This window comes from Vitis vinifera, chromosome 5 (assembly GCF_030704535.1).
Source record: "Vitis vinifera cultivar Pinot Noir 40024 chromosome 5, ASM3070453v1".
Taxonomy (NCBI): Eukaryota; Viridiplantae; Streptophyta; class Magnoliopsida; order Vitales; family Vitaceae; genus Vitis; species Vitis vinifera.
In genome coordinates, this window is record NC_081809.1 from 10,832,116 (window position 1) to 10,860,000 (window position 27,885).

Genomic DNA, 27,885 nt, shown 5'->3' on the forward strand with positions numbered 1-27,885 from the left:
AGAGATGGAAGAATAAAGGGTGAAAATTTTTTTTTCTTAAAAATTAAAAGTTTCTACAAGGACACACACACACACACACACACACACATATATATATAGATAGATATAATCCTAAAACCTAAATCAGAAATTTTCCTAACTCAACAAATCCCTTTGATCATGGGATTACTTAATTCTCATCTACAAAATCACAATTTCCTTAATTTATATTCAAATAAGCAGGAACAAAGGCACCCAAGCCTCTAAGATGCACTCCCTAGATTGACCTCAAATCATTGCTCAATTTTTATAGACACCAACTCTTTTAAGTGGATACTAACTTCGTTTAGCTTTGATAACATGTAGTTGCTCCACCTTAATTTCAAGAAAGATTTAAATTTTGGTAGAGTGAGTATCAAGTTAATGGATGGGGAAGTCAAAACTTTATAAAGAAGCTTCAATTTGTCAAATTAAAGCTAAAAGAATGGAATGAGGTGTCCTTCATAGATTTAAAGGAGAAAAAGAACATTTTTACAAACATTGTTAGCATTAATGTTGGTGAGTAAGAAGAGAATCTAACCCTTGAGCTCTCAGCCTTGAGGATTGTAAGGAAGGAGGAGCTTGAGGAGTTATTGTTAAAGAAAGAGGTGTATTGAAGACAAAAATCTAAGGTTTGATGGAAAGTTATACTTCTAACCCCCCCTAGTGCCTCTTAAAGGTTAGAAGGATTGAATTGGTCTCCCATTTCAACAAAGAGCGTTGTTTGGTTGGATCATCCTTTTTCAGAAGAGGAGGTTCATAATGTTGTTTTCTAGTTAGATAAGGAAAAGGCCATTAGGCCCAATGGATTTTATATTGTAGTATAACAAGAGTGTTAGGATGTGATTAAAGATGATCTACTAAGGGCGTTCTTAGAGTTTCACAATAATGGATAATCAATTAAAGCACCAATGCTACCCTCATTACCCTTATGCCAAGAAAGAGACAAACCAACAAAATCTTAGATTTTAGACCTATTAGTTTGGTCACCAACTTGCACAAGATCATAGGTAAGGTCTTATCAGGCAGATTTGAAGAGTCCTCCAAGAAAACATTTACATCTCCTAGGAATCTTTTTTATTAAGGGCTTGAAAATTTTGGATGTAGTTCTGATTGCTAATGAATTGGTGGATGAGAAAACGTGATCAGGAATAGGTGGAGTGGTCTTCAAATAAATTTAAAAAGGCATATGACAATGTGGATTGGGGTTTCCTAGACCACGTACTAGAGAGAAAAGGGTTTGGTACAAGATAGAGGTCTTGGATGAGGGGTTGCTTGTCCTCGACAAGTTTTTCAATCTTAGTGAATGAAAATGCCAAAGGATGGGATCAAGGCATCTAAAGGTTTAAGACAAGGAGATCCTCTTTCCCTATTCTTTTTTATCATATCAGTTGATGTTTATAATAGGATGATGTTGAGAGTGGAGGAGAGTAGTCTTTTAGAGGGCTTCCTAGTGGGTAGGGATAAGATTATATCTCTAGCTTTGTGAATAGAAAAACACATTCTTACAATAAATAAAAATATTTTTCAAAATGAAAATGGCGGTTAGAAAAGGCTTAAAATTGAGATATATTAGTTATCAGTAAACTCTTATAAAAGATCTAGGAATTTGGTTAGGAAAAAAGTAGCTATCAATAGTTGTAAAATTTTAAAATCATGTGAGCTTGGTAAGTTATAGAATTTTAAAATCATGTGGCCTGGTTTCTTTTTCTTGTTGTAGCTTTGTGACCAACTACATTTTTACAATAAATCAGAATAAAAATGGAAAGTACAAAAAGCTTAGAATTGAGATATGTTTAAGTCAGCGTATACAGCTGTGTACAGTTGTGATGTACAACTGTGATTTACAGCTATGTATACAGCTGTAATTGATTGTGTAGTTATGATTTATATAACTATACATTATTTTGTATAGTTGGCTATCCTAAAATAGCCTTGTGTACCTTGTATAAATACTCTTGAGATATATGAAAATATTTATTCAGCAATTTATCAAGCTGGTATCGAAGCGAAAGTAGAGAATTTCCATTGCTACCTAGCTGACACTTCTTCCATTCTTTTGCACCCTCTTCGTTACCATATCATGTATGCAAAAATAGATATGAATATTTTTGATAGCAAAAGTCATCCATGATGACCATTCTTGAGATTGCCTCTCTAACAATTTCTATTAAGTTGGATGGTGGTAATTATCGTGTTTGGTCAAATGCATATTGCTAAGAAAAAGAAGAAGTGATATATCACAGGAAGGAAGGTTGCACCTACAGAGGATAATCCAAATTATGATGAATGGGCAGTCGAAGATGCTCTAGTCAAGTCTTGGCTCACCAATTCCATGACTGACCGGTTGATGTCACACTTTGTGCAGCGTGGAATGACTAAGGAGGTGTAGGATGCAGTCAAGAGGAGCTATCTTGATGTCTCTAACTCTTCTCAAGTATATGAATTGATGAAGAAATCCTTTCAATCATGTCAAGGTGGTTGTCCCCTTGCAGAATAATACTAGAATAAGTTGAACTCGATATTCATGGAGGTTGATTATCAAAGGCCCAATGATATAACGTGTGTAGCTGATATTAAGAAACAAAGGAATTGTATTGCTGAGGATCAGATTTATATATTTCTTACAGGTCTTGATCACAGTTTGGATCAAGTTAGAGGTCATTTTTGGCTACCTCTCTTTTACCAAGTTTAGAGGAAGTCTATTCACTAGTCCGTTGTGAAGCGTAGAGACAGGTCACCATGGGAACAAAAAACTTTGAGGCTTCCGCAATGACTGTCCATAAGAATGACACACAACCAACACCTTTTACTCCTCCTATCGACTCTTCTTCTCGCTTTTGCACTCATTGCTATAGCACCAAACATACAGTAGATGTTTGTTGGAAGCAGGGTTATTCAAAGTGGTACAAGCTTAAACAAGCTGAAAGGAATAATAAGAAATCAACTCAGGTTGCTCTTACCGATGCTACTCCTCTAGCTTTTGCTTCTCAGGTTTCTCGATTATCTTCTCAAAAAGGTAATTCTTGTTTGACCTTTATTTCTATTGTCCCTAACACTTGGGTTATTGATTCAGGAGCCACTGATCATATGACTAGTCAATCTTCCTTACTTGACTCTCTAATACCCTCACCTATTAAGTCTATTCAGGTGGCTAATGGGACTTCTATGCTAATTTCAGGAGTTGGGAATGCCTCGTTTTCCCCTACACTCTCCATGTCCTTTGTCTTACTTGTGCTTAGTCTCTTCAATAGTCTTCTTTCTATTAGCAAAACAAACATCTTAATTATTCTACAACCTTCCATTTTACTCACTATGTGTTTCAAGATAATCTTACGAAGATGACGATTGACATTGGTAAGGAAAGGGGAGGTCTTTACTATTGAAGGGGGCAAAGGAGTCACAATTTGAATATAACCGTGTTTTTCAAGTAGCGAGAGAGACATTTGATAGAGAAAAGATTCTTTTATGGAATCATTGATTAGGTCACTCATTTTTTTCTTATTAGGAATGTTTATTTCCCCAATTGTTTCGAAATATTTTAGTTTTTAGTTTAAGGTATGAACAATGCATTTATGCTAAAAATCATCATGTGCCTTTCAAAATAAGTCTCAATAAAAGTTTGATTCCTCTTATTCGTGTTTTTACCAATGTTTTCAGAACCGGACCGGTCATCGAACCGAAAAAGTTACCGGTTCACGGTTCATTGGTTGGACCAGTGGTCGAACCGCGGTCGAACTGGTGACGTCATAAATATGTAATTTATATATTATTAAAAATAAAAATAATTATAAAAGATTTAAAATATATATGAATAAATTAAAAATCAATAATATTATTTTATATCTTTGATATTATCAAATTAAATCATATTAATATTTTAAATTTTATTAAATGAAATATGTATAATATTTAAATGTAAATATATTAAAAATGAAAATTTAAACTAATTTATAATTTTTAAAAATATTATATTATTTTTATTTGATATTATAAAAAATTTTAAAATCCAATATATATTGTTTTGTTTGGCATATTAGATAATGAAATGCATGTAGCCGAGTGGTGTCCAAGCTTGGTTAAGGAACTTGAGGTTCGAGATTCAAACCCCTTTGGTGAGAGATTTTTATTACTTTTTTTTCATTGATATAATGTTAGCAATCCCACATTGGATTTGGAGAGGAATAAAGATGCAAAGGGTGGCTATAAAAGCTATCCTCAATGAAGACAAAGGAATCACTTACACTATGGGCTCTAGACTCAGCCCACAAAATGGCTGGATGGGTGTGGGCCTTGTCATAATAAGATAGGGCCCAGCATCTGAAGGCATTTTATCCAGTGGAACTCTTCCATTCTTCCAAAATGAGGAGGTTAATTTGAACCGTTTGGTTCGTTTAGAACCGTCCGGTTCCACTGGGTCACCGGTCCGACCGCTGGTTCAGGTAGTTCGTGATCGGTTCAATAGTTAAATGGTTCAATAGAGTGAATCGGACCGGACATGTGACCGGTCGACGGTTGAACCGGCTGGTCCAGTCCGGTTTTTAAAACATTGGTTTTTAAAAATGTTTAGGACTTTTTTTCTACTTCTGCCTTGGATCATAAATACTTTGTCTTTTATTGATGACTGTATTAGGGTGAGCTGGGTATATTTGCTTGAGTGTACTAATGATATTCTATATGTTATTCCTTTATTTTCCGAAATGATTGAGTTTGTGAAGGTTTTTCACTTTGACAATGGTCGTGAGTTTGTGAATCAGTTCCTTGCTAATTTATTCCAAGAAAATGGAATCCTCTACTAGGCAACGTCTACATACATGCCACAACAAAATGACATAGCAGAGCATAAAAATTGTCACATTCTAAAGTGGGGAGATGGTCGAGCTCCCTTAAGAAAAGAAGACAATAGGATGTAATCGGGTGTTTTCAATAAAGTACAAGTTAGATGAGACAATTGAGAGGTACAAAGCTAGGCTAGTTGCTAATGGATACACCCACACTTACGGAATTGACTATCAAAAGACCTTTGCCCCTACAGTCAAGATAAATACTAGTAGAGTCATACTCTCTTTTGTAGTCAATCTAGACTAGCCATTAAGATAGTTTGATATAAAAAGTGCATTTCTCCATAGTGATCTATTAGAGGAGGTGTACATAGATCCCCCTTACACCAAAAGGAGGCAAAGTATGCAAACTAAAAGAGACTTTGTATGGATTGAAGCAATAGCAAAGGGCATGGTTTGACATGTTAAGCTACTCGATGAAGGAGTATGGTTTTAAACAAGCGATGGTAGATCACACTTTGTTCTATAAGAGAGATGGTCATAACATTACTTTGCTTATTGTTTATGTTGATGACATGATTGTTACAGGTAGTAACCCTATAAAAATAAAGAAGTTTCGGAGCTATCTAGCCAAGGAATTTGAAATGAAAGACTTGTGTGCTCTAAAATACTTCTTGGGCATGGAGGTGTCCCAGTCCAAGCAAAGTCTCTTTCTCTTACAATGGAAGTATACATTAGATTTCTTCGTTGAAATTGGTAACTCTGCCTGCGAACATGTAGATACTCCAATTGAGATAAATCATGACTTGTCCATCTATTCTGATTAGATTCCAACGAACAAAGAAAGATATCAGAGACTAGTGAGGAAACTAACCTATCTGGCCCACACTAGACTTGATTTGTCATATGCAGTTAGCGTTGTAAGTCAATTCATACATAATATGAGTGATTGACATATGAATGCAATAGATATTATCCTAGCCTATTTGAAGTCCTCTAGGCAAATGTATTATGTTCTCTAGATGCAAACATTTAGATATTGAGGGTTACACAAACTTTGACTTTGTCGGATTTGGGTTGGATAAAAAGTCTACTTCAAGGTATGTGTCATTTGGAGGAGGAAATTTGGTGACCTAGAGGAGTAAGAAACAAAATATGGTCTCATTGTCTAGTGTAGAAGCTAGATATTGTGTGTTTCATCATGCAACTACGGAACTTACTTGGCTTAGAATTCTCTTAAGCGAGCTTGAGTTTGGTCCTAAGAAACCTATGGTGCTCTTTTGTGATAATACAACAACTATTAAGATTGCAAATAATTTGGTACAACACAATCGAATTGAGCATATTGAACTTGACAGGAACTACATCAAGGATAACCTAGATTCAATCATGATAAAGGTTCCTTACATCAAGAGTGCAGATTAGTTAGCGGATATGGTGACTCATGCTATTACTAGTGGTTCATTCTATGTATCATTATACAAGTTGAGCATGTGCAATATCCGTGCACCAACTTGAGGGGGAGAGTCAACATATACAACTATGATGTACAACTCTGTGTAGCTGTGTGGACAACTGTGATTTGCAACCGTAATTGATTGTGTAGTTGTGATTTATACAACTAAACATTATTTTGTATAGTTGGTTATCCTAAAATAGCTTTGTATACCTTATATAAATACCTTTGAGATATATGAAAATATTCATTCAACAATTTATCAAGTTTATTATTATTAGTCTTATAAAAGGAGTACAAACTAAAAAAGAATTTGGTTTAGAGAAGAGGGTAACAATAGGTTTAAAAGGTCATAAAATTTTAAAATTATGTGAGCATATCGACATTTTAAGTGACATTTAAGTGGAATCTACTTTTTACGTAATAACTCATTTATGTTATCAAACATAATAAACAGTGGGACCATCCATTTAGTTTTAAATGCTAGTTACATTTATTAAAAGCTTTTGTAGTTTCTTTTGCATAACTAACGATGTTCTTAGTTGATCTGAGAATTAAAACAATTTGATGGATAGTTATTGCAAATTTAATTGTAAAAGCTGCAAATAAGTTTGTGATAGAACATGATTTGAACACACATTCAATGAACCTAAATCTAGATCTTCTTTTGTTCTTAAAACATGGCATATCTTCTAGTCCATTTGTTTAAGTTTATGTTGAACTACCAACTTTCCTAAAAGCTTACGCTGACAGGATTTAGGTTCAATATGCATATCATGTTCTTTAACTCCATCCCTCACATGTGACCCCATATCTGCATATGGAGAGATAAAGAGAAACAAAATTTGAATTCATATGGAACAAACTGCAAATTTGGATTTGTAGCAAATGAAACAAATGGGGAAATGTAAATTGCAAAGAGGTGGCTCAAACATGAGACCTCTTGCCAAACCAAACTCTGATACCATGTTGAACTATTAATTTTCTTAAAAGTTTAAGCTTGTAGGATTTAGGCTCAATATGCATATCATGTTCCTTAATAGTTTACATAGAACTTTGTTACATGAGCAGGTCAAGCTTCTAGCTAGCTTTATATGGATTGGGATTGAACCACAATCTCAGTTCAAGACTCTGTGAGCATGAACGAGTTCTGCTTGCCTTAAAAAATTTATTGTACATATGTATTCAACAATTTTCTGTACTAGCCTATATGCTTCAATATTGCCATCTAGATTATAAAATTGCATTTTGTGACATCACTTTTCTGTTGAACTAACTCTTCAGGAACCAGAAACATCTAGAGAATCTTCTGGGCAGTCGCCGGGCAATAGTCCTCTAGCTAGTCCATGGCAGAGTATCATTAAGAGTCTAAATGAACTTCTTAGTACACTGACAGAAAATTTTGTATGTAATTTTCTGTTCTTCAAAATTCAAGTCAAATTATGATTCTTCTTTTTTCATGCTTATGCTTGAAGATTTTTGCAGGTGTCTCCAGTCCTTGTTCAGAAGATCTTCTCTCAGATATTCTCTTATATCAATTCACAGCTCTTTAATAGGTAAATTGCTCTTTTACCATCATAATTGTTATTTTCAGCATTTTTTTCTGCTCTATTAACTTATGATGTGGAATATTGCTATATGCTGCTCCAGCCTTCTGCTTCGTCGTGAATGCTGCACATTCAGAAATGGGGAATATGTCAAGTCTGGGTTAGCTGAATTAGAACTATGGTGTGGCCAAACAAAAGAAGAGGTACTTTTTAATTTAGTGATTAGTGATAGGCTATCTTCACCATATCTTATTTCCTTTAAAATATGGGTTCAAACACACTGTATTAGTTAACACTGTAATTACTCCATAAATAAACTGAACAGTGTGCTTTTTCATTTACTGATGTTAATAATGCAGTATGTAGGCTCATCCTGGGATGAACTTAAGCACATAAGGCAAGCCGTTGGATTCTTGGTATGCTTCTTTTTTTTCTTTTCTTTTTTTAAAGCACCATATGAATGCCACTGCTCTATATTTTATTGTTATTTTAAATTTGTACAGTTCTCTTTGAATGTTGCATTTGTTTTCATATGCTTAGTTATTAGCTACAGTTGTTGCATACTTATCCATGATTTCTCCAATATCATTGTTCCTGCCCACCCTCAGCCTAATGACTGAAGTTTTATTTGTGAAGTTGATCTTCACAAACATAGAATTTTATTTTGGTTTCTCTTTTGAATATATTCTATTATTAATTTATAATTACCAAATTTGTAGTCTTTTAACTATCAGCCTGAAAACTATGCATTACACTGTTGAATGACATGGAGTTGGATCTGGTTGGGACGTGTCAATTGTCAAGTATAATGTAATCTCTTCTTTAGTGAAAGCATTATTTATTTTTATTTTTTTTATATCAGAAACGAAGAAAAATATATTAATAGAAGAAAAGATACAAGAGAAAGAAGAGATACAACAAAAAGAGAAGAAAACAAGAGAAGGATGAGAGGTCCTTCCCACAAAAAACTGAACAAAAGAGAAAACACCCAACTTTAGAAAACTAAAAACAAAGAAAAACCCCAACACTCTCAAACTTTTGAAGTGCAAACCGCAGTCCAGTTGAGTTGTAAAACACTTAGAGGAACTCCTCTAAAAGCTGCAGTACAAAAGGCCCAAAGAGAGGAATGGAAAAGAAGCAAGTCCCATAACAGCTTGTCTACCTATTTTTCGAATGCTGGTCTTCCAAGACTTTTGTCAACAAATCAGCAACTTGCTCGGACGTAGGGACGTATGACATGGAAACAATTTATTTCTCAATCTTTTCTTTTATAAAATGCATGTCTACCTCAACATGTTTAATATGATTATGATGCATTGGATTATGAGTTATGGCAGCTTTGTTGTCACAATAAAGCTTCATAAGACCACCGCTTGAAAATTTTAATTCTTCTAAGACTGGCTTCAGCCACAATAGCTCACAAATCCGTTGGGCCACAACTCTAAATTCAGCCTCTATATTGCTTCTACCAACAATAGATTGCTTCTGGCTCCTCCAAGTCATCAAATTCCCTCAAACAAGATACAATATCCTGACGTTGTCCTTCTATAATTTACTGAACCAGTCCAGTCTGCATCTATAAATGCCTCTTATGCGCCTACCTCCATTCTTCTTGAATAATAGACCTTTTCCTGGGGTTCCCTTCAAATACTTTAGTATTTTATGAACAACCTCCAAATGCACCTTACAAGGAGAATGCATAAACTGACTCACAACACTAATGAGGAAAGAAATGTCTGATCTTGTATGGAATAAGTTAATGAGTTTCCTAGCAAGACGTTAATATCTCCCTTTGTAAATTGGATTACTATCATCTGGCTCTCCTAATTTCAGATTTGGATCATTGGAGTATCCACCTGTATACAACCCATCATACCCGTTTCTTTCAACAAGTCCAAAGTATACTTTCTTTGAGAAATCGATATACCTATTTTGTTCCTCATTACCTCCATGCCAAGAAAGTACCTTAAGAAACCTAGGTCCTTGATCTCAAACTCAGTAGCAACAACTCCTTTAAGCCTTTTCATTTCATCATCATCATCTTTTGTCAAGATTAGTTGTAACAACCCACTCCCAACTATGTCAATATTGTTCGCTTTGAACCCAAAGGTACCCTCACGGCTTTAAAACGTGTCTACAGGGTTAAGAAAAGTTCATACTTATATAGCATTAGGAACTTTCCCCTCTATCCGATGTGGGATGTCACAAATACCTCCCTATGCAGACACAACGTCCCCGTTGTGTCCTATGGGATTGTGGGGCCAAACAGACGAACACCCTTACGGGGCCAAACAAACCCCCACACCGAGGTCGAAGATCGGCTCTTATACCATTTGTAACGACCCTCTCCCAACCGTGTAGATATTGTCCGCTTTGGACCTAAAGGGGCCCTTACGGCTTTAAAATGCGTCTATAGGGTTAAAAGAAGTCCATACTTATATAGCGTCAGGAACTTTCCCCCCTATCGTTGTGGGATGTTACAAAATTTGTAATGACTTGTTCTCAACCGTGTAAATATTGTCCGCTTTGGACCTAAAGGGGCCTTCACGACTTTAAAATGCGTTTACAGGGTTAAGGGAAGTCCATACTTATATAGCGCTAGGAACTTTCCCCCCTATCCAATTTGGGATGTCACAAACACCCCCCCATGTAAACACAACGTCCTCATTGTGTCCCACAGGATTGCGGGGCCAAACAGATGAACATCCCTACGGGGCCAAACAAACCCCCACACCCAGGTTGGAGATCGGCTCTGATACCATTTATAACGACCCGCTCCCAACTGTGTAGATACTGTCCACTTGGACCTAAAGGGGCCCTCGCAACTTTAAAACGCGTCTTCAGGGTTAAGAGAAGTCCATACTTATATAGCATCAGAAACTTTCCCCCCTATCCGATGTGGGATGTCACATTAGTTGTCAAAATAAACAATGTGAATGGTAGTCTTGTTGTCTAAAAAACAATGTATGATCTGTTTGAGCCTAATCATAACCTTATTGTTGAATTGTTTTAGTAAACCTATCAGACCATGCTTTGGATGATTGTTTGAGCCCTTAAAGAGGTTTTTTGATCTTGTAAACTTGCCCATCTCTTCTAGATTCATCAAAATCTGGTGGTAAGTCCATGTATACTTCTTCCTTAAGATCCCCGATAAGAAAGGCATTATTAACATCTATTCCTTTCTATTGTCAGTATGAAAAATTGTATTTTTGTATGAAACTGATTTTGGATCATGGAATGAACATTTTTAAAAATTTGTTAAGCATTTAATTTTTCCTTCAAGAGGTATACCCAACATACATGTGTGTGATCATTGATAAAAGTAATGAATCATTTTTTTATTTAAGTGTTTTCATCCTAAGGATATCCCCAAAGATTGTTGTGTATCATAGCAAATGGTTTTAACACTTTGTAGGGTCGAAAAGGATAGAAAATATGAGAATGTTTAGCTAACTAGCATGCTTCACGTTGCAAATTAACAAGCTTTTTATTTCAAAACAAAGAAGGAAGCAAAGTTTTTAAATACGGAAAGCTTGGATGACCTAACCTACATTGCCATAACATTATTTCTTGTTCTCTAGACATAGATGGAGAATTACAACTAGAGATTTGAGCATGTTTGTTCACATTGGTGTCCTTCACAAAGTATTATAATCCTTCATGTTCTCTAGCATTGCTAATCCTCTTTCCCAAATGCAAGTCCTAAAATTTACATGAATCATATGAGAATTTGAGAATATAATCCATGTGTTTTGTCAGTTTACTAATTGAAAGGAAATTGCATGATAATTTTAAGACATGGACAACAAATTTTCAAAAAATATTAAGAGCAATTTCTATTGTCCCAATCCTTGTAACTACAGAAAACAACCCATCAACAATCTTAACTCTAAGTTTCCTGGACTTGGGGTGTATGACAAGAAAAAACTTGCACAACCTGTCATATGGTTTGTAGCACTTGAATTGATGATCCAAGGTTCATCAAACTCAATCTAGGAATTTAAGGCTAGGGAAAAAATATCTTTTGTACTAAGAGAGAAGTATTGGACGACTGTGATAGTTGTGCAAGAGTAATCATCTTTGCAAATTGCTCTTATTGCTCTCTACTAAGAGAAAGTTGATAGGCTTTGGGACTGTCTCCATCCATTTTTGTAGTATCACTTTCAATCGCTGCCTACAATTCCCATGTCATATCACCATTTGAACAGATGGGACCACTGAAGGTAATTTTTGTCGTTAAGTTTGTGGGTTGTAATTTGCAGGGGGTTACTATCTGGAAAAACAATGGGAGCAATTGTAGGGGTCGGCTGAGAGGTTTTTGTCAAAACCTCGGAGCAGTCATCCTTGCTCACACCTCAGAGCAGTCATGGCATTTTTCACCATTTTTTTTTTCTCAACTGATTTCTAGCTCTAGTACCATGTAACCAGATGCAGGAAGGAAAAACTAATGCATTGCCATTCAATTCAAAAGAAGAAAAAACTACTGAATGAATGGACTCGGTTACTAACGGAAGACCTAAACCGAATCCTTTATTCTAGGGATAAACAACTTTGAATTTAAAATCCTAAAAAATAGGATTACAACCTAACAAACAGATAACTAAAAGATTCGAAATAAAAAATAAAAAAATAAAAAAATAAAAAAAATAAAAAAAATAAAAAACAAAAAAAGAATAGAATCTTTGACATTTCCATTGCTGTGTTTTTCTTTTTTCTTTTTTCTTTGTAATAAAAGATTTTGACAAGTATGCTGGCTACACATGACTTGAATGACTGAAAAATGATCCATTGTTGATATTAATCTGTTTCTTTCTATATCCTCACTGCCCCAATTTCTGAATTCTTCGAAAATGAAAGTGCTTGGTTGTATTTGATGTTTATTTGAGACTATAACATATTCTCATACGGTGATTAGCTAGTTTTTGAATTACATTTTCTTTTGTTGGTAGTATAATTTTGTGATCAGTGATTACTAAAATTTTTTGTTCCTAGGAGATAGGATTTTATTTTATACATCCTTTCTTAACTTGATTCATGGTACACTTTGTTGTGCAGGTCATTCACCAAAAATCCAGAATTTCCTATGATGATTTAACAAATGACCTCTGCCCGGTTAGCCTCTCTTTCTGTCTTTCTCATCATTTGGTTTATAGGAATTATTAAGGTTCAACTATGATGGTGAAAATAATTTTTAATTGCCATGATGAAGTTGGGGAGCCGGTGTCAAGAGAAATTATAACATTTGTTGGGCTCATGGAAAATACATGTGGTCTTGGTCACATGATTTTCACTTGTCCCATGGGATGACTTTTCTCAGCATGTGCAATATATATATAAACAATTGTATTTTTTTTATATTGATGGAGGAATTTACATTGAATATATACAAGGTTCATGGGGAAAACAATAAAGGAAAATAATCCTTGAATATATTGAATATAGACACTATTAGCTAACTACATAAATAAGGAAGATATTCCTAATTTATAGCCCTAATTTTATCTCTAATTTACAACCCTTTTTATAGCTTGTATAAGCTGTAAATTTCCAATAAATCATAATCAGTTAAATTGTCAATTTTCACAATCAACGAAGACTCCACTGGAGAGTATATATTTTCCATTCCTAGCTTGCTTGTGATTTTTTGAAAAGACTAACTAGCTAGTACATTGGTTGGAATGTCAACCAACTGCTCCTTTGTCGAAACATATGGAGAACAGATTAAGCCACCATCTAGTTTTTCCTTGATAAAGTGATGGTCCACCTCCACATGCTTCGTATGGTCATGTTTAACAAGATTATGGACAATATTGATTGTTGACTTGTTATCACAATACATCTTTGTACTTCTTTCTCATTTGATTCTAAGGTCATTGAGAATAATTTGTAGCCACAACAACTCAAATATTCCATGAACTATATATAGATCTAAAATTGGCCTCTGCACTTGATCTTGTAATATTCGATTGCTTCTCACTTCTTCATGTCATTGAATTTCCTCCAAGTTCAATAACTTGAAGTTGACCTTCTATTTACTACTGATTCTACCTAGTCTGCATTATTGTATGCTTCTAAGGTTAATTCTCTATTTCTTCTATAAAGAATTTGTTTCCTTAGAGTAGCTTTCACATAGCGTATAATCCTGTACACTGCGTCTAGATGTATCTCTCTAGGTATTTTGCATGAATTAACTTACCACACTGACTGCATATGCTCTATCTGGCCTAGTATGTAACAGATAGATTAGTTTACCAACTAAACACTAATATTCCCCACGATCTACTACAACATCCTCTTTGGCCTCTCTCGATCTATGGTTCTATTTAGTGGAGGACTAAATACAATAGTTGGACTCATAGGTTGAAAGAATAAATTTTTAAATAAGAACTCAGATTCATTGACTTCCATATCTTCACTTAGTGACTCCTAAAGCTAAGGATGAGAAAAGAAGGATTGATTTCTATTGAAAAAGAGAGAGAGAAAACCTTAATTCTCATTCATATTGTTAACTTCTTACAATAGAGAAATATATATACAAGGTTAGGTTGAACTAACTATCATATATGTGACCTATATTAAGAAAGGAAAGAAACTTGTACACTATAAATACATTATACTCAACACTCCCCCTCAAGCTGGAGCATATATGTCATATGCACCAAGCTTGTTACAAATGTATTTAATCCTAGGACCTCTAAGAGATTTAGTGAAGATGTCTGCTAGTTGATCATTTGAATTAACAAAACTTGTAGCAACACACCCTGATGCGATCTTCTCTCTAATGAAGTGACAATCAACTTCAATATGCTTGGTCCTTTCATGAAAGATTGGATTGGATGCAATATGTAATGCGGCCTAATTGTCACAGACTAGCTTTATCTATTCATCTTTTCCAAATCTCAATTCTTGAAGGAGTTGCTTCAACCATATGAGTTCACATGTTGTCAAAGCCATAGCTCGATACTCAACTTCAACGCTTGATCTAGACACTTCATCTTGTTTCTTACTCTTCCAGGATATTAAGTTACCTCCAATAAAAACACAATACCTTGAGGTGGAACGCCTATCTGAGGGTGAACCAACCCAGTCTGCATCTGTGTAACCAACAATTTGGGTATGGCCCTTGTCTTCATACAACATACCTTGGCCTGGTGTTCATTTAATATATCGAAGAATGCGGATCACAGCATCCCAATGGTTGTCACATGGTGACTGTAGAAATTGACTAACCACACTCACAGGAAAAGAGATGTCTGGCTGAGTGATGGTGAGGTAGTTCAGTTTGCCTACAAGTCGTCGATATCTCCTAGGATCTCTTGGAGGCTCCCCCTGTCCTGATACAAGTTTGACATTTGGATCCATAGGAGTGTCAACAGGTTTACATTCTAACATACCTGTTTCTTCTAAGGTGTCTAAGACATACTTCCTTTGTGACATAACCACACCTGAACTGGATTGAGCTATTTCAAGTCCCAGAAAGTACTTGAGTTTGCCCAAGTCTTTGGTTTGAAAGTGGTTGAAAAGGTGTTGCTTTAGTCTTTGGATACCCTCTTGATCACTGCCTGTAATGACAATGTCATCCACATAAACTACCAAATAGAATGGAAGACAACTAGGAAGTACCCAATTCAAAATTTAAATTAGCCAAATGGGGCCATCTAACTAGATCCATCCAAACAAGGTACAAGCTCCAGTGAAAGGATGATTCGAAATCAGTTGGTTGTAGTGGAGAGAAAGATTTTCCAGGTGAAGTCTGAAGATTACAATGGAGGAAAATGGCTTTCAATAACAGAGAGAAGCCGAGGTTTTGTGGTTTCTTTAGATTTTGGAGAGGAAGAGACGGGTTGGCTAGTGGAGCAGTTAGAGAAAGCTGTGGAGTTGGAGGATTCCAGGGGTTACATTCGAAAAATGAGGGGCAAGACCAGGACTCATCTGATGGAAATATGTTTTAATAGCAGAGGGTGTTATATGAAAATCACAGAATACAGTGCAAAGAGAAAACCTTTGGTCTTAGTTGTTCCAAGAGGTGTTAATGGCTGTGGGTGGGAAAACCTCAGGAAGGTGATTGCTTCAGTCCAAGAGTTATCTGTTCAAGTTGGGAGAGAATCGAAGGAGACGCAAAACAAGCTTCGAGAGAGCAAAGGAATGTACAGAGGTGAGAGGACCTACGCTGAGGTGGTTGCAGAGAAAGGAACAAGGAATGGTGCAGGGATGCCAGTTGGAAAATGGGCAAGAGCGGTGATTTGTGAAGGCAAAGGAGATATACGAGACTGGTGTGAGGTTGGAAAAGCTATAGCGAGAAGGGTGGGGATGAAAGGAATGGTATCCGTAACACCCATTTCTGCTTACAAAGGGTGTTTTTTTGTGGAAAATGCAAGGAAAGCTCAGTGGTTTCAAGAAAGAGGTAGTTTTACAGTAAGAGGAGAGGTTTTTGCTCTGAGGAGATGGTCGCCAGAAGAGAACTCAGTGGTGAGAGGAAAATTTAGACGGGGGTGGCTGGAACTAAGAGGTCTCCCTTTCCACCTGTGGGATGAGGTGCAGTTGAGTCATATTTTGCAGCAGTGGGGGAGGGTAACGGAGGTGGCAAGAAACTCCTTGAAGTTTGTTGATTTGTCGAAAGTAACATTGCAGGTGGAAATGCTTCCAAAGGTCGTGCTCCCAGCGCTATTAGAGGTAGAAGATGGAGATTGGACATACACGGTTGCAGTTACAGTCACCGGAGAAGATGACGGAGAAGACGATGGAGGAGACTCTATCAAGCCTGAGTCGAGTCGCAGCAAGGACGAGATGAGGTCAGCCGGGGGTTGCGTCTTGCAGAAGCCACAGATGGTTGAGGGGCTACGAGCTATTGACAGGACCAGTGACTGCCAAAGATGGATGCCCCGTCATCGTCTCCATTTTAGCTCTTCAGATTCAAAATCGGCTAAGGGGGAGAAAGGAAAGGGAAGGTGGGTGTCGGGCCCAATGGAGGGAAGCAATGTCGGGCCAACACCAGACGTCTTTGAAGCCCGTTCTGTTTGGGCCCAAGTTGGGGCGAAGGATGTTGGGCCAATAGCGGGTCCAGCCCATAAAGAATCTTCAAATGGTGGCCCAGTTGTATCTTCGTCTTCAAAGCTCCAAAGACCAGGGCTCTCTGCAAAGAATAAAGCGTCGGAAGGTCTTCCTCAAGCGTCGTCAAAGACGAAGGGATCTCCAGTCTCCGTAAGGCGCAGAGCAAGAAGTGGGCCGCCGAGTTTTGACGAGGCGTCTTCTTCCCCGAAGCGTAGCTTTGAAGGAGGCGGCTCACTGGTGACAAATCGAGACATTTCTCGGGGCAAATCTCACTCCAGAAAGAGTGATTTCTCCACTGGTTTGGAAACATCCAAAGTTTCCACCGGCGAGACAGAGGGGGAAGAGGGGATTTTGCAATGCAAACTGATCAATGAGGTGCGTAATCCTATCTCAGCTGTTTCTGAGCGAGATCTTCCTCTGTTTGGGGCTTTTGAGTCGATTCTTATTCCCGAAACCTCGGTTTCTTTGGGTCATCCTTTTTGTGTCCACTCTTCTTCTTCGTATCCGGTGGAGTCAAGCCAAGCTTTTCAGCGTGGATCTGTTTCTATCTCTCCTGTGGTGTATGATAACCATCGTGGTGGTGCGTCCTGTTCGAAAGGTGTGGTGGTCCCCCTAGAAACCTCTAACCAAAAATCTAAAGACCGACCTTTCCTTAGGGAAATTCCTAGCAACCTTGAGGTGCGTGGTGACTCAGGTGAGGCTTTGTTCCCTGTGCAAGAACCTTCCACTATCCCGTTGGAAGGTTTTCAGGTTGAGGGGCTTACGCCTCGGAAGATGGTCAAGGTTCAGTCGGTTCTGGAGAGTTTGAGGGTTAGCATTGTCAGGGATAATGGGAAAGGTGTGGTAGGAGAGAACAGGAATCCTCTCTCTGCGGACAAGGTTTATTCCAGAAGAAAGAAGAATAAGGATTCTGGAACTCGAGGAGAGGATTAGTTCTGGGTGCGGGTTGTGTTGGGTTGTGATTGTTCTCATGAAGATTTTAAGCTGGAATACAAGAGGTTTAGGTTCTAGGAAGAAAAGGAGGACTGTGAGAAGGTTTTTAAGTACTCAAAACCCAGATGTGGTGATGTTGCAGGAAACTAAGCGTGAAATTTGGGATAGGAGGTTAGTGAGTAGTATTTGGAAAGGTAAAAGTCTGGATTGGGTTGCTCTTCCTGCTTGTGGGGCGTCGGGGGGGATTGTGATCTTGTGGGATTCAGTTAAGTTCAATTGTTCAGAGAAGGTGTTAGGATCCTTCTCTGTTACTGTAAAATTGAACTTTGATGAGGAAGGGTCTTTTTGGCTAAGCTCAGTGTATGGCCCGAATAAGGCAGTGTGGAGGGAGGACTTTTGGTTGGAACTTCAAGATCTACATGGTCTAACTTTCCCAAGGTGGTGTGTAGGAGGGGATTTTAACGTGATCAGGAGGATATCTGAGAAGATGGGTGATTCTAGGCTTACAGTCAACATGAGGCGTTTTGACGAGTTTATAAGGGAAAGTGGTTTGTTGGACCCCCCTCTTAGGAATGCGGCTTTTACATGGTCAAACATGCAAGTCGATCCTATTTGCAAGAGGTTAGATAGGTTTTTGTTCTCTGCAGAGTGGGATTCTTTTTTCTCTCAAAATATTCAAGAGGCCCTTCCTAGATAGACCTCTGACCATAGCCCAATTTGCTTGGAAACTAATCCTTTTATGTGGGGGCTGACTCCTTTTAGGTTTGAGAATATGTGGTTGCTCCATCCTGAGTTTAAAGAGAAGTTTAGAGAATGGTGGCAAGAGTGTACGGTTGAAGGTTGGGAAGGTCACAAATTTATGAGGAAACTAAAGTTTATTAAATCAAAGTTGAAAGAGTGGAATACAAGGGTCTTTGGAGATTTAAGAGAGAGGAAAAAACATATTCTTACGGACTTAGGCAGAATTGATAGAATTGAACAAGAAGGGAATTTAAATCTTGAGCTGGTCTCGGAAAGGATCTTAAGAAGGAAGGAGTTAGAGGATCTGTTATTGAAGGAAGAGGTTCAATGGAGACAAAAATCTAGGGTTAAGTGGATTAAAGAAGGGGATTGCAACTCTAAGTTTTTTCACAGAGTGGCCACTGGAAAAAGAAGTAGGAAGTATATAAAGTCTCTGATTTCTGAGAGGGGGGAGACTTTAAATAACATTGAGGTTATTTCTGAGGAGATTGTAAATTTCTTTGGGAATCTTTATTCCAAACCCGAGGGTGATTCTTGGAAGATTGAAGGGATTGATTGGGCCCCTATTTCTGAAGAGAGTGCAATTTGGTTGGATAGGCCGTTTTCGGAAGAGGAGGTTCGAATGGCAGTTTTCCAATTGAATAAGGAAAAGGCCCCTGGCCCTGATGGCTTTACCTTAGCAGTTTATCAAGAGTGTTGGGATGTGATAAAAGAGGATCTTATGAGGGTGTTTTTTGAGTTCCACACTAAAGGGGTAATAAATCAAAGCACAAATGCGACTTTCATTGCTATGGTGCCTAAGAAAAGTCAAACTTTCAAAATCTCAGATTATAGACCTATTAGTTTGGTTACAAGTTTATATAAGATAATTGCTAAGGTCTTATCAGGGCGTTTACGCAAAGTTCTTCATGAAACAATCTTTGGCTCGCAAGGAGCCTTTGTGGAAGGGAGACAAATATTGGATGCTGTATTGATAGCCAATGAAGTGGTGGATGAGAAAAGAAGGTCAGGAGAGGAAGGGGTAGTTTTCAAAATTGATTTTGAGAAGGCCTATGATCATGTGGAGTGGGGCTTTTTAGATCATGTGCTTCAAAGGAAGGGGTTCAGCCAGAAATGGAGATCTTGGATGAGGGGTTGTTTATCTTCTTCTAGTTTTGCTATCCTAGTTAATGGGAATGCAAAGGGTTGGGTTAAAGCCTTTAGAGGATTGAGACAGGGAGATCCTCTTTCTCCTTTCCTTTTTACTCTAGTAGCAGATGTTCTAAGTAGGTTGATGATTAGAGCTGAGGAAACTGGGATAACTGAGGGTTTCCTTGTGGGGAGGGATAGGACTAGAATGTCCTTGTTGCAGTTTGCTGATGATACCATATTTTTCTCTAAAGCCTCTTTGGATCTTCTTCAAAACCTTAAGATTATCCTTTTGGTTTTTGGGCAAGTATCTGGTTTAAAAATCAACTTAGAAAAAAGCACCATTTCAGGTATCAACACTAGGCAGGAAATGTTGTCTAGCTTGACTTTGGTTTTGGAGTGCAGAGTGTCAGAGTGGCCTTTGTCTTATTTAGGCCTCCCTTTAGGAGGGAACCCAAAGACAATAGGATTTTGGGATCCAGTGGTTGAGAGAATTTCGAGGAGGCTGGATGGGTGGAAAAAGGCCTATTTGTCTTTGGGAGGGAGGATTACTCTAATTCAGTCTAGTCTGTCTCATATCCCTAGCTATTTCCTTTCCCTCTTCAAAATCCCTGTATCTATAGCTTCAAAGATTGAGAAGATGCAAAGGGATTTTCTTTGGTCTGGGGCCGGGGAAGGGAAGAGAGATCACCTAATCAGATGGGAGGTTGTCAGTAGACCAAGGGAGATGGGAGGTTTGGGCTTTGGAAAGACTTCTATGAGAAATAGTGCCCTCTTAGGGAAATGGTTTTGGAGGTTTCCTAGAGAAAGGAGCGGTCTTTGGCATAAGGTTATTGCGAGTATATATGGGACACATCCTAATGGATGGGACGCCAACATGGTGGTTAGATGGTCTCACAGATGCCCTTGGAAGGCTATTGCTCAAGTTTTTCAAGAGTTCTCCCCTTTTGTTCGCCTAGTGGTGGGCAATGGGGAGAGAATTCGGTTTTGGGAAGATCTTTGGTGGGGAAACCAAACTTTGTGTGCTCAATTTGCTGATCTCTACAGAGTTAGTTCTGTGAGAAACCTTACTGTCTCAAACGTCCTTGGCAACTCCTTTCCATTGTCTTGGAATTTTAACTTTCGCCGCAATCTAACGGATTCAGAAATTGATCTCCTTCAGAGATTAATGTCCTCCCTTCATTCTGTGCTTCTTTCCCCTTCCTCATCAGACTCAAGAGCGTGGTCTTTGTCTTCGTCAGGCTCGTTTTCAGTGAAATCTTTTTTCTATGCCTTGTCAAAAGATTCAAATCCTTTAATGTTCCTTCCGGCCAAGTTTTTATGGAGCTCAAAAGTCCCCTCAAAGGTTAAGGCCCTCGCTTGGTTAGTAGCACATGGGAAGGTAAACACTAATGACAAGTTGCAATTGAGAAGACCCTACAAAGCCCTCTGTCCTCAATGGTGCATTCTTTGCAAAAGAAATGGAGAGTCGATTGACCATCTTTTTCTTCATTGTCCCGTCACCATTGGACTTTGGCACAGGTTGTTCAATCTAGTAGGTGTGATTTGGGTCCCTCCAAGGAGCATTGAGGATATGTTGGTTATTTCCTTTAGAGGCTTGGGGAACTCAGTAAGAGGCAAGATTCTTTGGCAAATTGCTTGCCTTACTTTGATTTGGATGGTGTGGCAAGAAAGGAATAATAGAATCTTTGAGGATAAAGGGAGAATGGAAGAGGTGGTGTGGGATTTGATTCGGTTTTACTCTTCTCTATGGGCTTCTTGTACTGAAGCTTTTAGAGGAGTTCCTCTAAGCATTCTACAAATCAATTGGATTGAGGTTTGCGTTTAAAGAGTTTGAAGATTGTTGGGTTTTCTCTTGTTTTTAGTTTACTATTGTTGGGTGTTTTCCTTGGTTATTGTGTAGGAAGGACCTCTCATCCTTCCCTTGGTCTTTTTCTCTTTCTTTTGTCTATTTTTTCTCTTCTGTATCTGTTCTTTTATTAATATAATATTCTTCGTTTCTGATAAAAAAAAAATAAACTACCAAATAGATGCACTAGCTCGAAGAGTTATGATGATAGAAAACTGAATGATCTGCTTCACTCTGAAGCATTCCAAAGTCTTAAACAACTGAACTAAAACGCCCAAACCATGCCTGAGGAGACTATTTCAAGCCATATAGAGAGCGGCGTAACTTGCACACTAAACCAGACTCCCCCTGAGCAACAAAATCAGGTGGTTGCTCCATATACACTTCCTCGAGAAGTTCACATGAAGGAAAACATTCTTAATATCCAACTGATAAAGAGGCCAATGACACATAGCTGCCATGGAGAGAAATAAGCGAACAGAAGCAATCTTGGCAACAGGAGATAAGGTGTCACCATAGTCACAACCATAAATCTCAGTATAACCTTTAGCAACCAAGTGTGCCTTAAGGTGATCAACCTGACCATCAGGACCAACTTTAACAGTGTAGACCTAATGACATCCAACTGTAGATTTACTAGGAGGTAAAGAAACAAGATCCCATGTGCCATTGGAGTGCAGAACAGCCATTTCATCAACCATTGCCTGTCGCCACCCAGGATGAGAAAGTGTCTCACTAGTGCTCTTAGGAAGAGAAACAAAGGATAAAGTAGAGACAAAGATAGAATAGGATGAAGATAATCGATGGTAGCTCAAAAAATTATAAATAGGATGAGGATTACGAGTAGATCGATTACCTTTTTGGAGAGCAATAGGCAAATGGTCAGTAGATGACAGGGCTGGGGTAGGAGAAATCGGTGGGACAGGAGGTGAGTCATCAGGTTCCTCAGCTGAAGAGAGAGGAGGAGCAATAGCACGATGTCGCCGATGATAAATCTGAAGAGGACGAGAGAACGCATTTGTAGGGGGGGATATATAGGGAAGTGGCAATACTTCAAAAATGGGAAGAGATTTAGAGGATGAGAAGAATGGAGAGTCCTCAAAGAAGGTGACATCAGCGGAGAGAAAATAACGATGAGTGTCAGGGGAATAACAACGATAGTGCTTCTGAAGTCGAGAGTATCCCAAGAAGATGCATTTCATAGCCTTAGCAGAGAGCTTGTCCTGTCTAGGTGTGAGAGTATGAACAAAACAAGTACAGCCAAAGACACGAAGAGGAAGGAAATAAAGAGGTTGGGTAGGAAAAAGGAGGGAATGAGGGATTTGGTTATGTAATATAGATGAGGGCATACGATTAATCAAGTAACAGGCTGTAAGAACAGCATCCCCCCAAAAACGAAAAGAACATGACTATGGAGAAGGAGGGTACGAGCTGTCTTAACAAGATGTCGATTTTTACGTTTAGCAACCCCATTTTGTTGAGGAGTATGAGCACAAGATGACTGATGGAGGATCCCATGTTGGGACATAAAAGAAGTAAAGGGTGTAGAAAAATATTCCCGAGCATTGTCACTGTGTAACACTCGAATAGAAACATTGAATTATGTTTGGATTTCAGCATAAAATTTCTAGAAAATGGAGAATAATTTAGCTTGATTTTTCATTAAAAATAACCAAGTACATCTTGAATAGTCATCAATGAAAGTGACAAAATACTGAAATCCTAAAGTAGACGCTGTCCTACACGGACCCCAAACATCAGTGTGGACAAGTTCAAAATGAGACTCTGCCCGATTATTCAAATGCTTTGGGAACGAGACACGAGTATGTTTCCCAAGATGACACGACTCACATGCAAGCGACGGCAAAGTGGAAAAACGAGGAACCATCTTCTGGAACTTGGAGAGACTAGGATGACCCAGACGATTGTGAATGAGAAGAGGAGCATCGGTGGAAATGCAAGCTTCAGGAGATGAAGGTGATATAAGGTGATAGAGGCCTTGAGATTCACGCCCAATGCCAATCGTCTTCCCCATACTTCGGTCTTGCAAGATCACAGATTTATCAGAAAAAGTGATAGAACAGTTAAGAGTGCGAGTTATTTTGTTGATGGAAATAAGATTAAAAAGACACTCAGGGGCATAAAGGACAGAATGGAGAGGTAGGGAAGGGAGAGGATGAGTCTAACCAATACCTTTAGCCATAGTTTGGGAACCATTAGCTAAAGTAACGGTAGGTAAAGTAGAGGTAGTAGTAATAGAGGAGAAAAGGTGTTTATTACCAGAGATATGATCAGATGCTCCAGAATCTAGAATCCACGGGTCAAGAGAAGGAGACTGAGTAAAGCAGACAGAGACATTACCGGTCTGGGCAACAGAAGTAACAGAAGTTGATGTGGCTGCCTGATATTGGAGATAGGCATCATAATCACTACCAGTAAGGGTGATACTCTGAGATGTGGAGCTCGCAGCGGAGTCAGGTCGAGATAGCAGAGGATCAGATGACTGAGCAATGTGGGCAGTGCGAGGAGGCCGTCCATGTAACTGACAGCAACGATCTTGAGTGTGACCAAGCTTATTATAATAGGTGCACTGAGGACGTTGTCCTCGACCCCGATTGCCACTACGTCCTCCTCGAGAGTTAGTCTGAGAGGCTAACACAGATGAATCTAAAGGACCATCAATCGACAAGGTTTGAGTAGAGGAGAGGCGTAAGAGAATAGTGAACACATCATCCAATGATGGTACTAATGGACTAGCAAGAATCTGATCTAGGACAGATTCAAGATCTGGACGGAGGCCAATGAGGGTTAACTCCATAAAGAACTTGTCAATCTGTATTTGTTGAGCTTTAGCACCATTAGTGAAGGGCATCAAAGTTAAGAACTCCTCCTTAAGAGACGCAATCCGGCCAATATAAGCAGACAGATCCATGTCCTACTGTCTCACATGAACAATATCAAAAACCATCTTATAAAATTGTTGAATATCATTCGTGTATAATCCTTTAGCCTGAGTCCAAAATTTAAAGCAGGTTTTGTAGGCATGAAGATGATGTAAAATTTTGGGATCAACAGATTGCCATAATACGCTGCATAATTGTGCATCGATTTTCTTCCATTGCACTTTGTCAACATCAGGTATAGCATCCTCAGGTGTAACAAGATGATCCTCATAACCTTTTGTCCCATAAACCAAAGTTTCACGGACGCTGACCAGGAGAGATAATTCTCACTACCAATCAATTTTTCTGATGTGATAGTAGGAGATTCAGAGATGACGGATGTAAAAATAGGATTTTTAGTCGACATATCCACTTCACATGAGATTGAATCACGTTTGGATCGAAGAGAGCCCTAAAGGGAGGTTGGATCACAGCTATGGAAGAAAAACCTGGTATGTTGGGACCCAAACAAAGGAGAAAAGTGATTGGAGATGAAGAAGAGGCCTTCCCAAGGCACACATAGGTCTCGGCCAAGGAAGGGAGCTGCCGTTGGAGGCCGGAGGAGGCTGAAAGAAGACCCACGGAGGCTGAAATGCCAAAAAAATAGAGAAGCAGGGTTCGAAGAGGACTGACGGAGGCTTAGAAGTGCAAGACGGCGCCGGATGAGCCTGTTGGAAGAAGCTCGGCACCGGAAAGTGGGTCATGCGCCCTCACATGCCGGCGCTTGGGATTCAGGTTGCTGGAGAAAAAGGGCGTGGGGGAGGTGCGTGAGTGGGTTTTTGGCTCCGGTGCTTTGAGAAAAGTTGTAGATCTCCTCTTTGTGCTCTTGATGATGTGGTCGGTGTCGGAAAAAGTCGCTAGAAAAGTCTTCGGAAAAATGTTGACGGTGTTGAGGGTTTTCTAACCACGATATGGCTGACTGGAAAGGTTTGGGAGATGGAAAAGGTGACCGGAATGAAACACGGTCACTGGACGGATTCCCAGAATTAATTACACGGGTAAACTAGAAAGAATAAAGTTTTCTCCCTTGGCTCTGATACCATGTTGAAAGAGAGAGAGAGAAAACCTTAATTCTCATTCATATTGTTAACTTCTTACAATAAAGAAATATATATACAAGGTTAGGTTGAACTAATTACCATATATGTGACCTATACTAAGAAAGGAAAGAAACTTGTACACTATAAATACATTATATTCAACAATTTCAATGGAAGTGACATCCATAGATAGTTATGAAGAATTTCCTAAATTTTGGATGATAGCATTTATATCATTTCTTTGTGGGAGAATAACCAACAAACACACACTTTAGTGCTCGGGGATCAAGTTTGCTGCCTAATGAGAATAAATATGAAGATATGAGATACACTCAAATGTTTTAGGAGGAAACTAATCGAACACATGAAAATCAAGGTAGAACTTTGAAAAAAAAATTATTGGATTCTTACTCCCTAAAACTTTAGAAGATAACTTATTGATAAAATGAGTTGAAGTCCAAATTGATTCTCCCAAACATGACATAGGAACATTCTTTTGAAATAACAATGCTTAGGTTACCTCTAAGAGATGATTGTTCTTTCACTCTAAATGTCGTTTTGTTGTGGGGAATCATTACATGAGGATTGGTGTGTAATTCTTTCCTTTTTAAGAAATGATTCCAAAACCTAATTGAAGTATTCCTTCCCATGGTCAGACTTAATATGCTTGATTTGAACACCAAATTGAGTGTGAATCATTTTATTAAAAACATGGAACATAATGCTAACATCTGATTTATTTTTCATATGAAATAATAAGTAAAGGAGACAAACCATCGAGCCCTTGAAACACTTGGAATTCTTGATGGAACCAAAACATCAGTATGTATTTATTGAAAGGGACTAGATGTTCTATTTTTACTTAAAGGAGATGAAACATGATGAAGCTTAGTAAGTTGTCAAACTTCACAATGAAAGTTACTAACATTCAAATGTTTAAACAATAAAATGCATATAGTTTTTTAACAAAGCAAAAGGAGGATATTCGGAATGAAGATGATGAAACTGAACTTGTACTTTATTGGATGAGATTTATTTTGACGAATGAGTGAGATACATGGTAACCATTGCTACTTCCACTTTCAAGGTAGTAGAGCCTCTTTAATTCCTTAGCATATCCAATCGTCTTCCCCATGACCTGATCTTAAAAAATACAATGGGATGGAAAAAACATTGCCTAACAATTCAAGTACTTAGTGAGCTGATGAATAGACTATTGACTGACCAAAAGCCTAGGAACATGTAGCACATATTTTAGAGTAAGAGATGTGAGAAAGTAAAGGCTATGCTTAATTAAGAAAAACACCCAAAAGGGGGGTTGAATTGGGTTTTTCAAAATCTTTTCAAACACAACAAGTTCAAGCACAATATAAACAAAAATAAAGAGATAGAGTTAGAGAATTCAAACGCTGGTTTTATAGTGGTTTGGCACTTTCTTGCCTACGTCCACTCTCCTCAATCTCCTAATTGAGTGAGGGTTCCACTAATTTGAAGCTTCAATCAAGCTTCCAATCTTCTTACACTTGGATTCCAGCTCCAATGTGCTCTTACACAATCTCTTCAAGATTCAAACCTCTTGAAGACTTTAACACTCAGCTTTTACAAGAATGGATCCTTCAACCTAGCTTAAGAATAGCTTAAATACAAGACAAAGCTAGGATGACACACAAGAGTGCACTTAAAGGACATGCAAGTGATGATTTAATGCACTAAGAAAGAAATGAGAGCTTTTTGGTCAAGAACAAGTAGGTAGACAATTGATTGCAAGTGTTCTCTTATCAATAAATGAAGTGGAGCTCTCAATTTATAGGTTTCTAAGCTCAGGATCCAAAAACAGCAAAAGGTAACCTTGACTGGTCGAGCTAGGGGTCGACCGGTTCACTAGCCGTTGGAGTATTTAATGCTTGATAGGTTACCATTGCCTCGACCGAATCTCGACCGGGAAGAGAATAACCTCGACCGGGAAGGGAAGGCTACTGGGAGAGAGAGAAGATTTTGGGCATCCCTCGACAGGACCTCGATTGGACAAGGGCAACCGGTCGACCAGTTCCCCAACCGATTGAGCCGATTGGCCATAGCCTCAACCGGTTGAGTCTTTTGGCCCTAAAAACCTATCTTTTTCAATTCCTTTCTTTTCTAACACTGAGGCAAGGTCTTTAGGTGGATTATTATGCCAATTTTAAAACATTTTGCCTAAGGTACATTTGTTAAAACTTGGGTTTTAATGAAATCGAAGTTTTAAAGGATAAACCGAGTTTTCTAAGTTGCATGAAACAGTATGAAAATCCTAAGTGCACTCATGCATTCATCTTACATTCGTTTCCTATGATCACAAGCCTTCCAAAAGTCTCGATCTTGTATCCATTTGGTCCTTTGATGAATTTTCGAGTTTATGCCTG

The 27,885-nt window shown here is 38.3% G+C and overlaps 1 protein-coding gene across 2 annotated transcripts in view; it reads left to right on the top strand.

Annotated features, from left to right (window-relative positions):
• The window catches only part of LOC100259730 (myosin-6), a 113,534-nt gene that overhangs the window by 82,375 nt on the left and 3,274 nt on the right, over positions 1-27,885 (top strand). For both annotated transcript variants that reach the window (XM_010651896.3, XM_002285543.4), the window contains exons 32-36: positions 7,540-7,659; positions 7,741-7,811; positions 7,906-8,005; positions 8,162-8,218; positions 12,858-12,914. In XM_010651896.3, the coding sequence (XP_010650198.2) occupies positions 7,540-7,659; positions 7,741-7,811; positions 7,906-8,005; positions 8,162-8,218; positions 12,858-12,914 (405 nt within the window). The remainder of the gene's footprint in view (positions 1-7,539; positions 7,660-7,740; positions 7,812-7,905; positions 8,006-8,161; positions 8,219-12,857; positions 12,915-27,885) is intronic.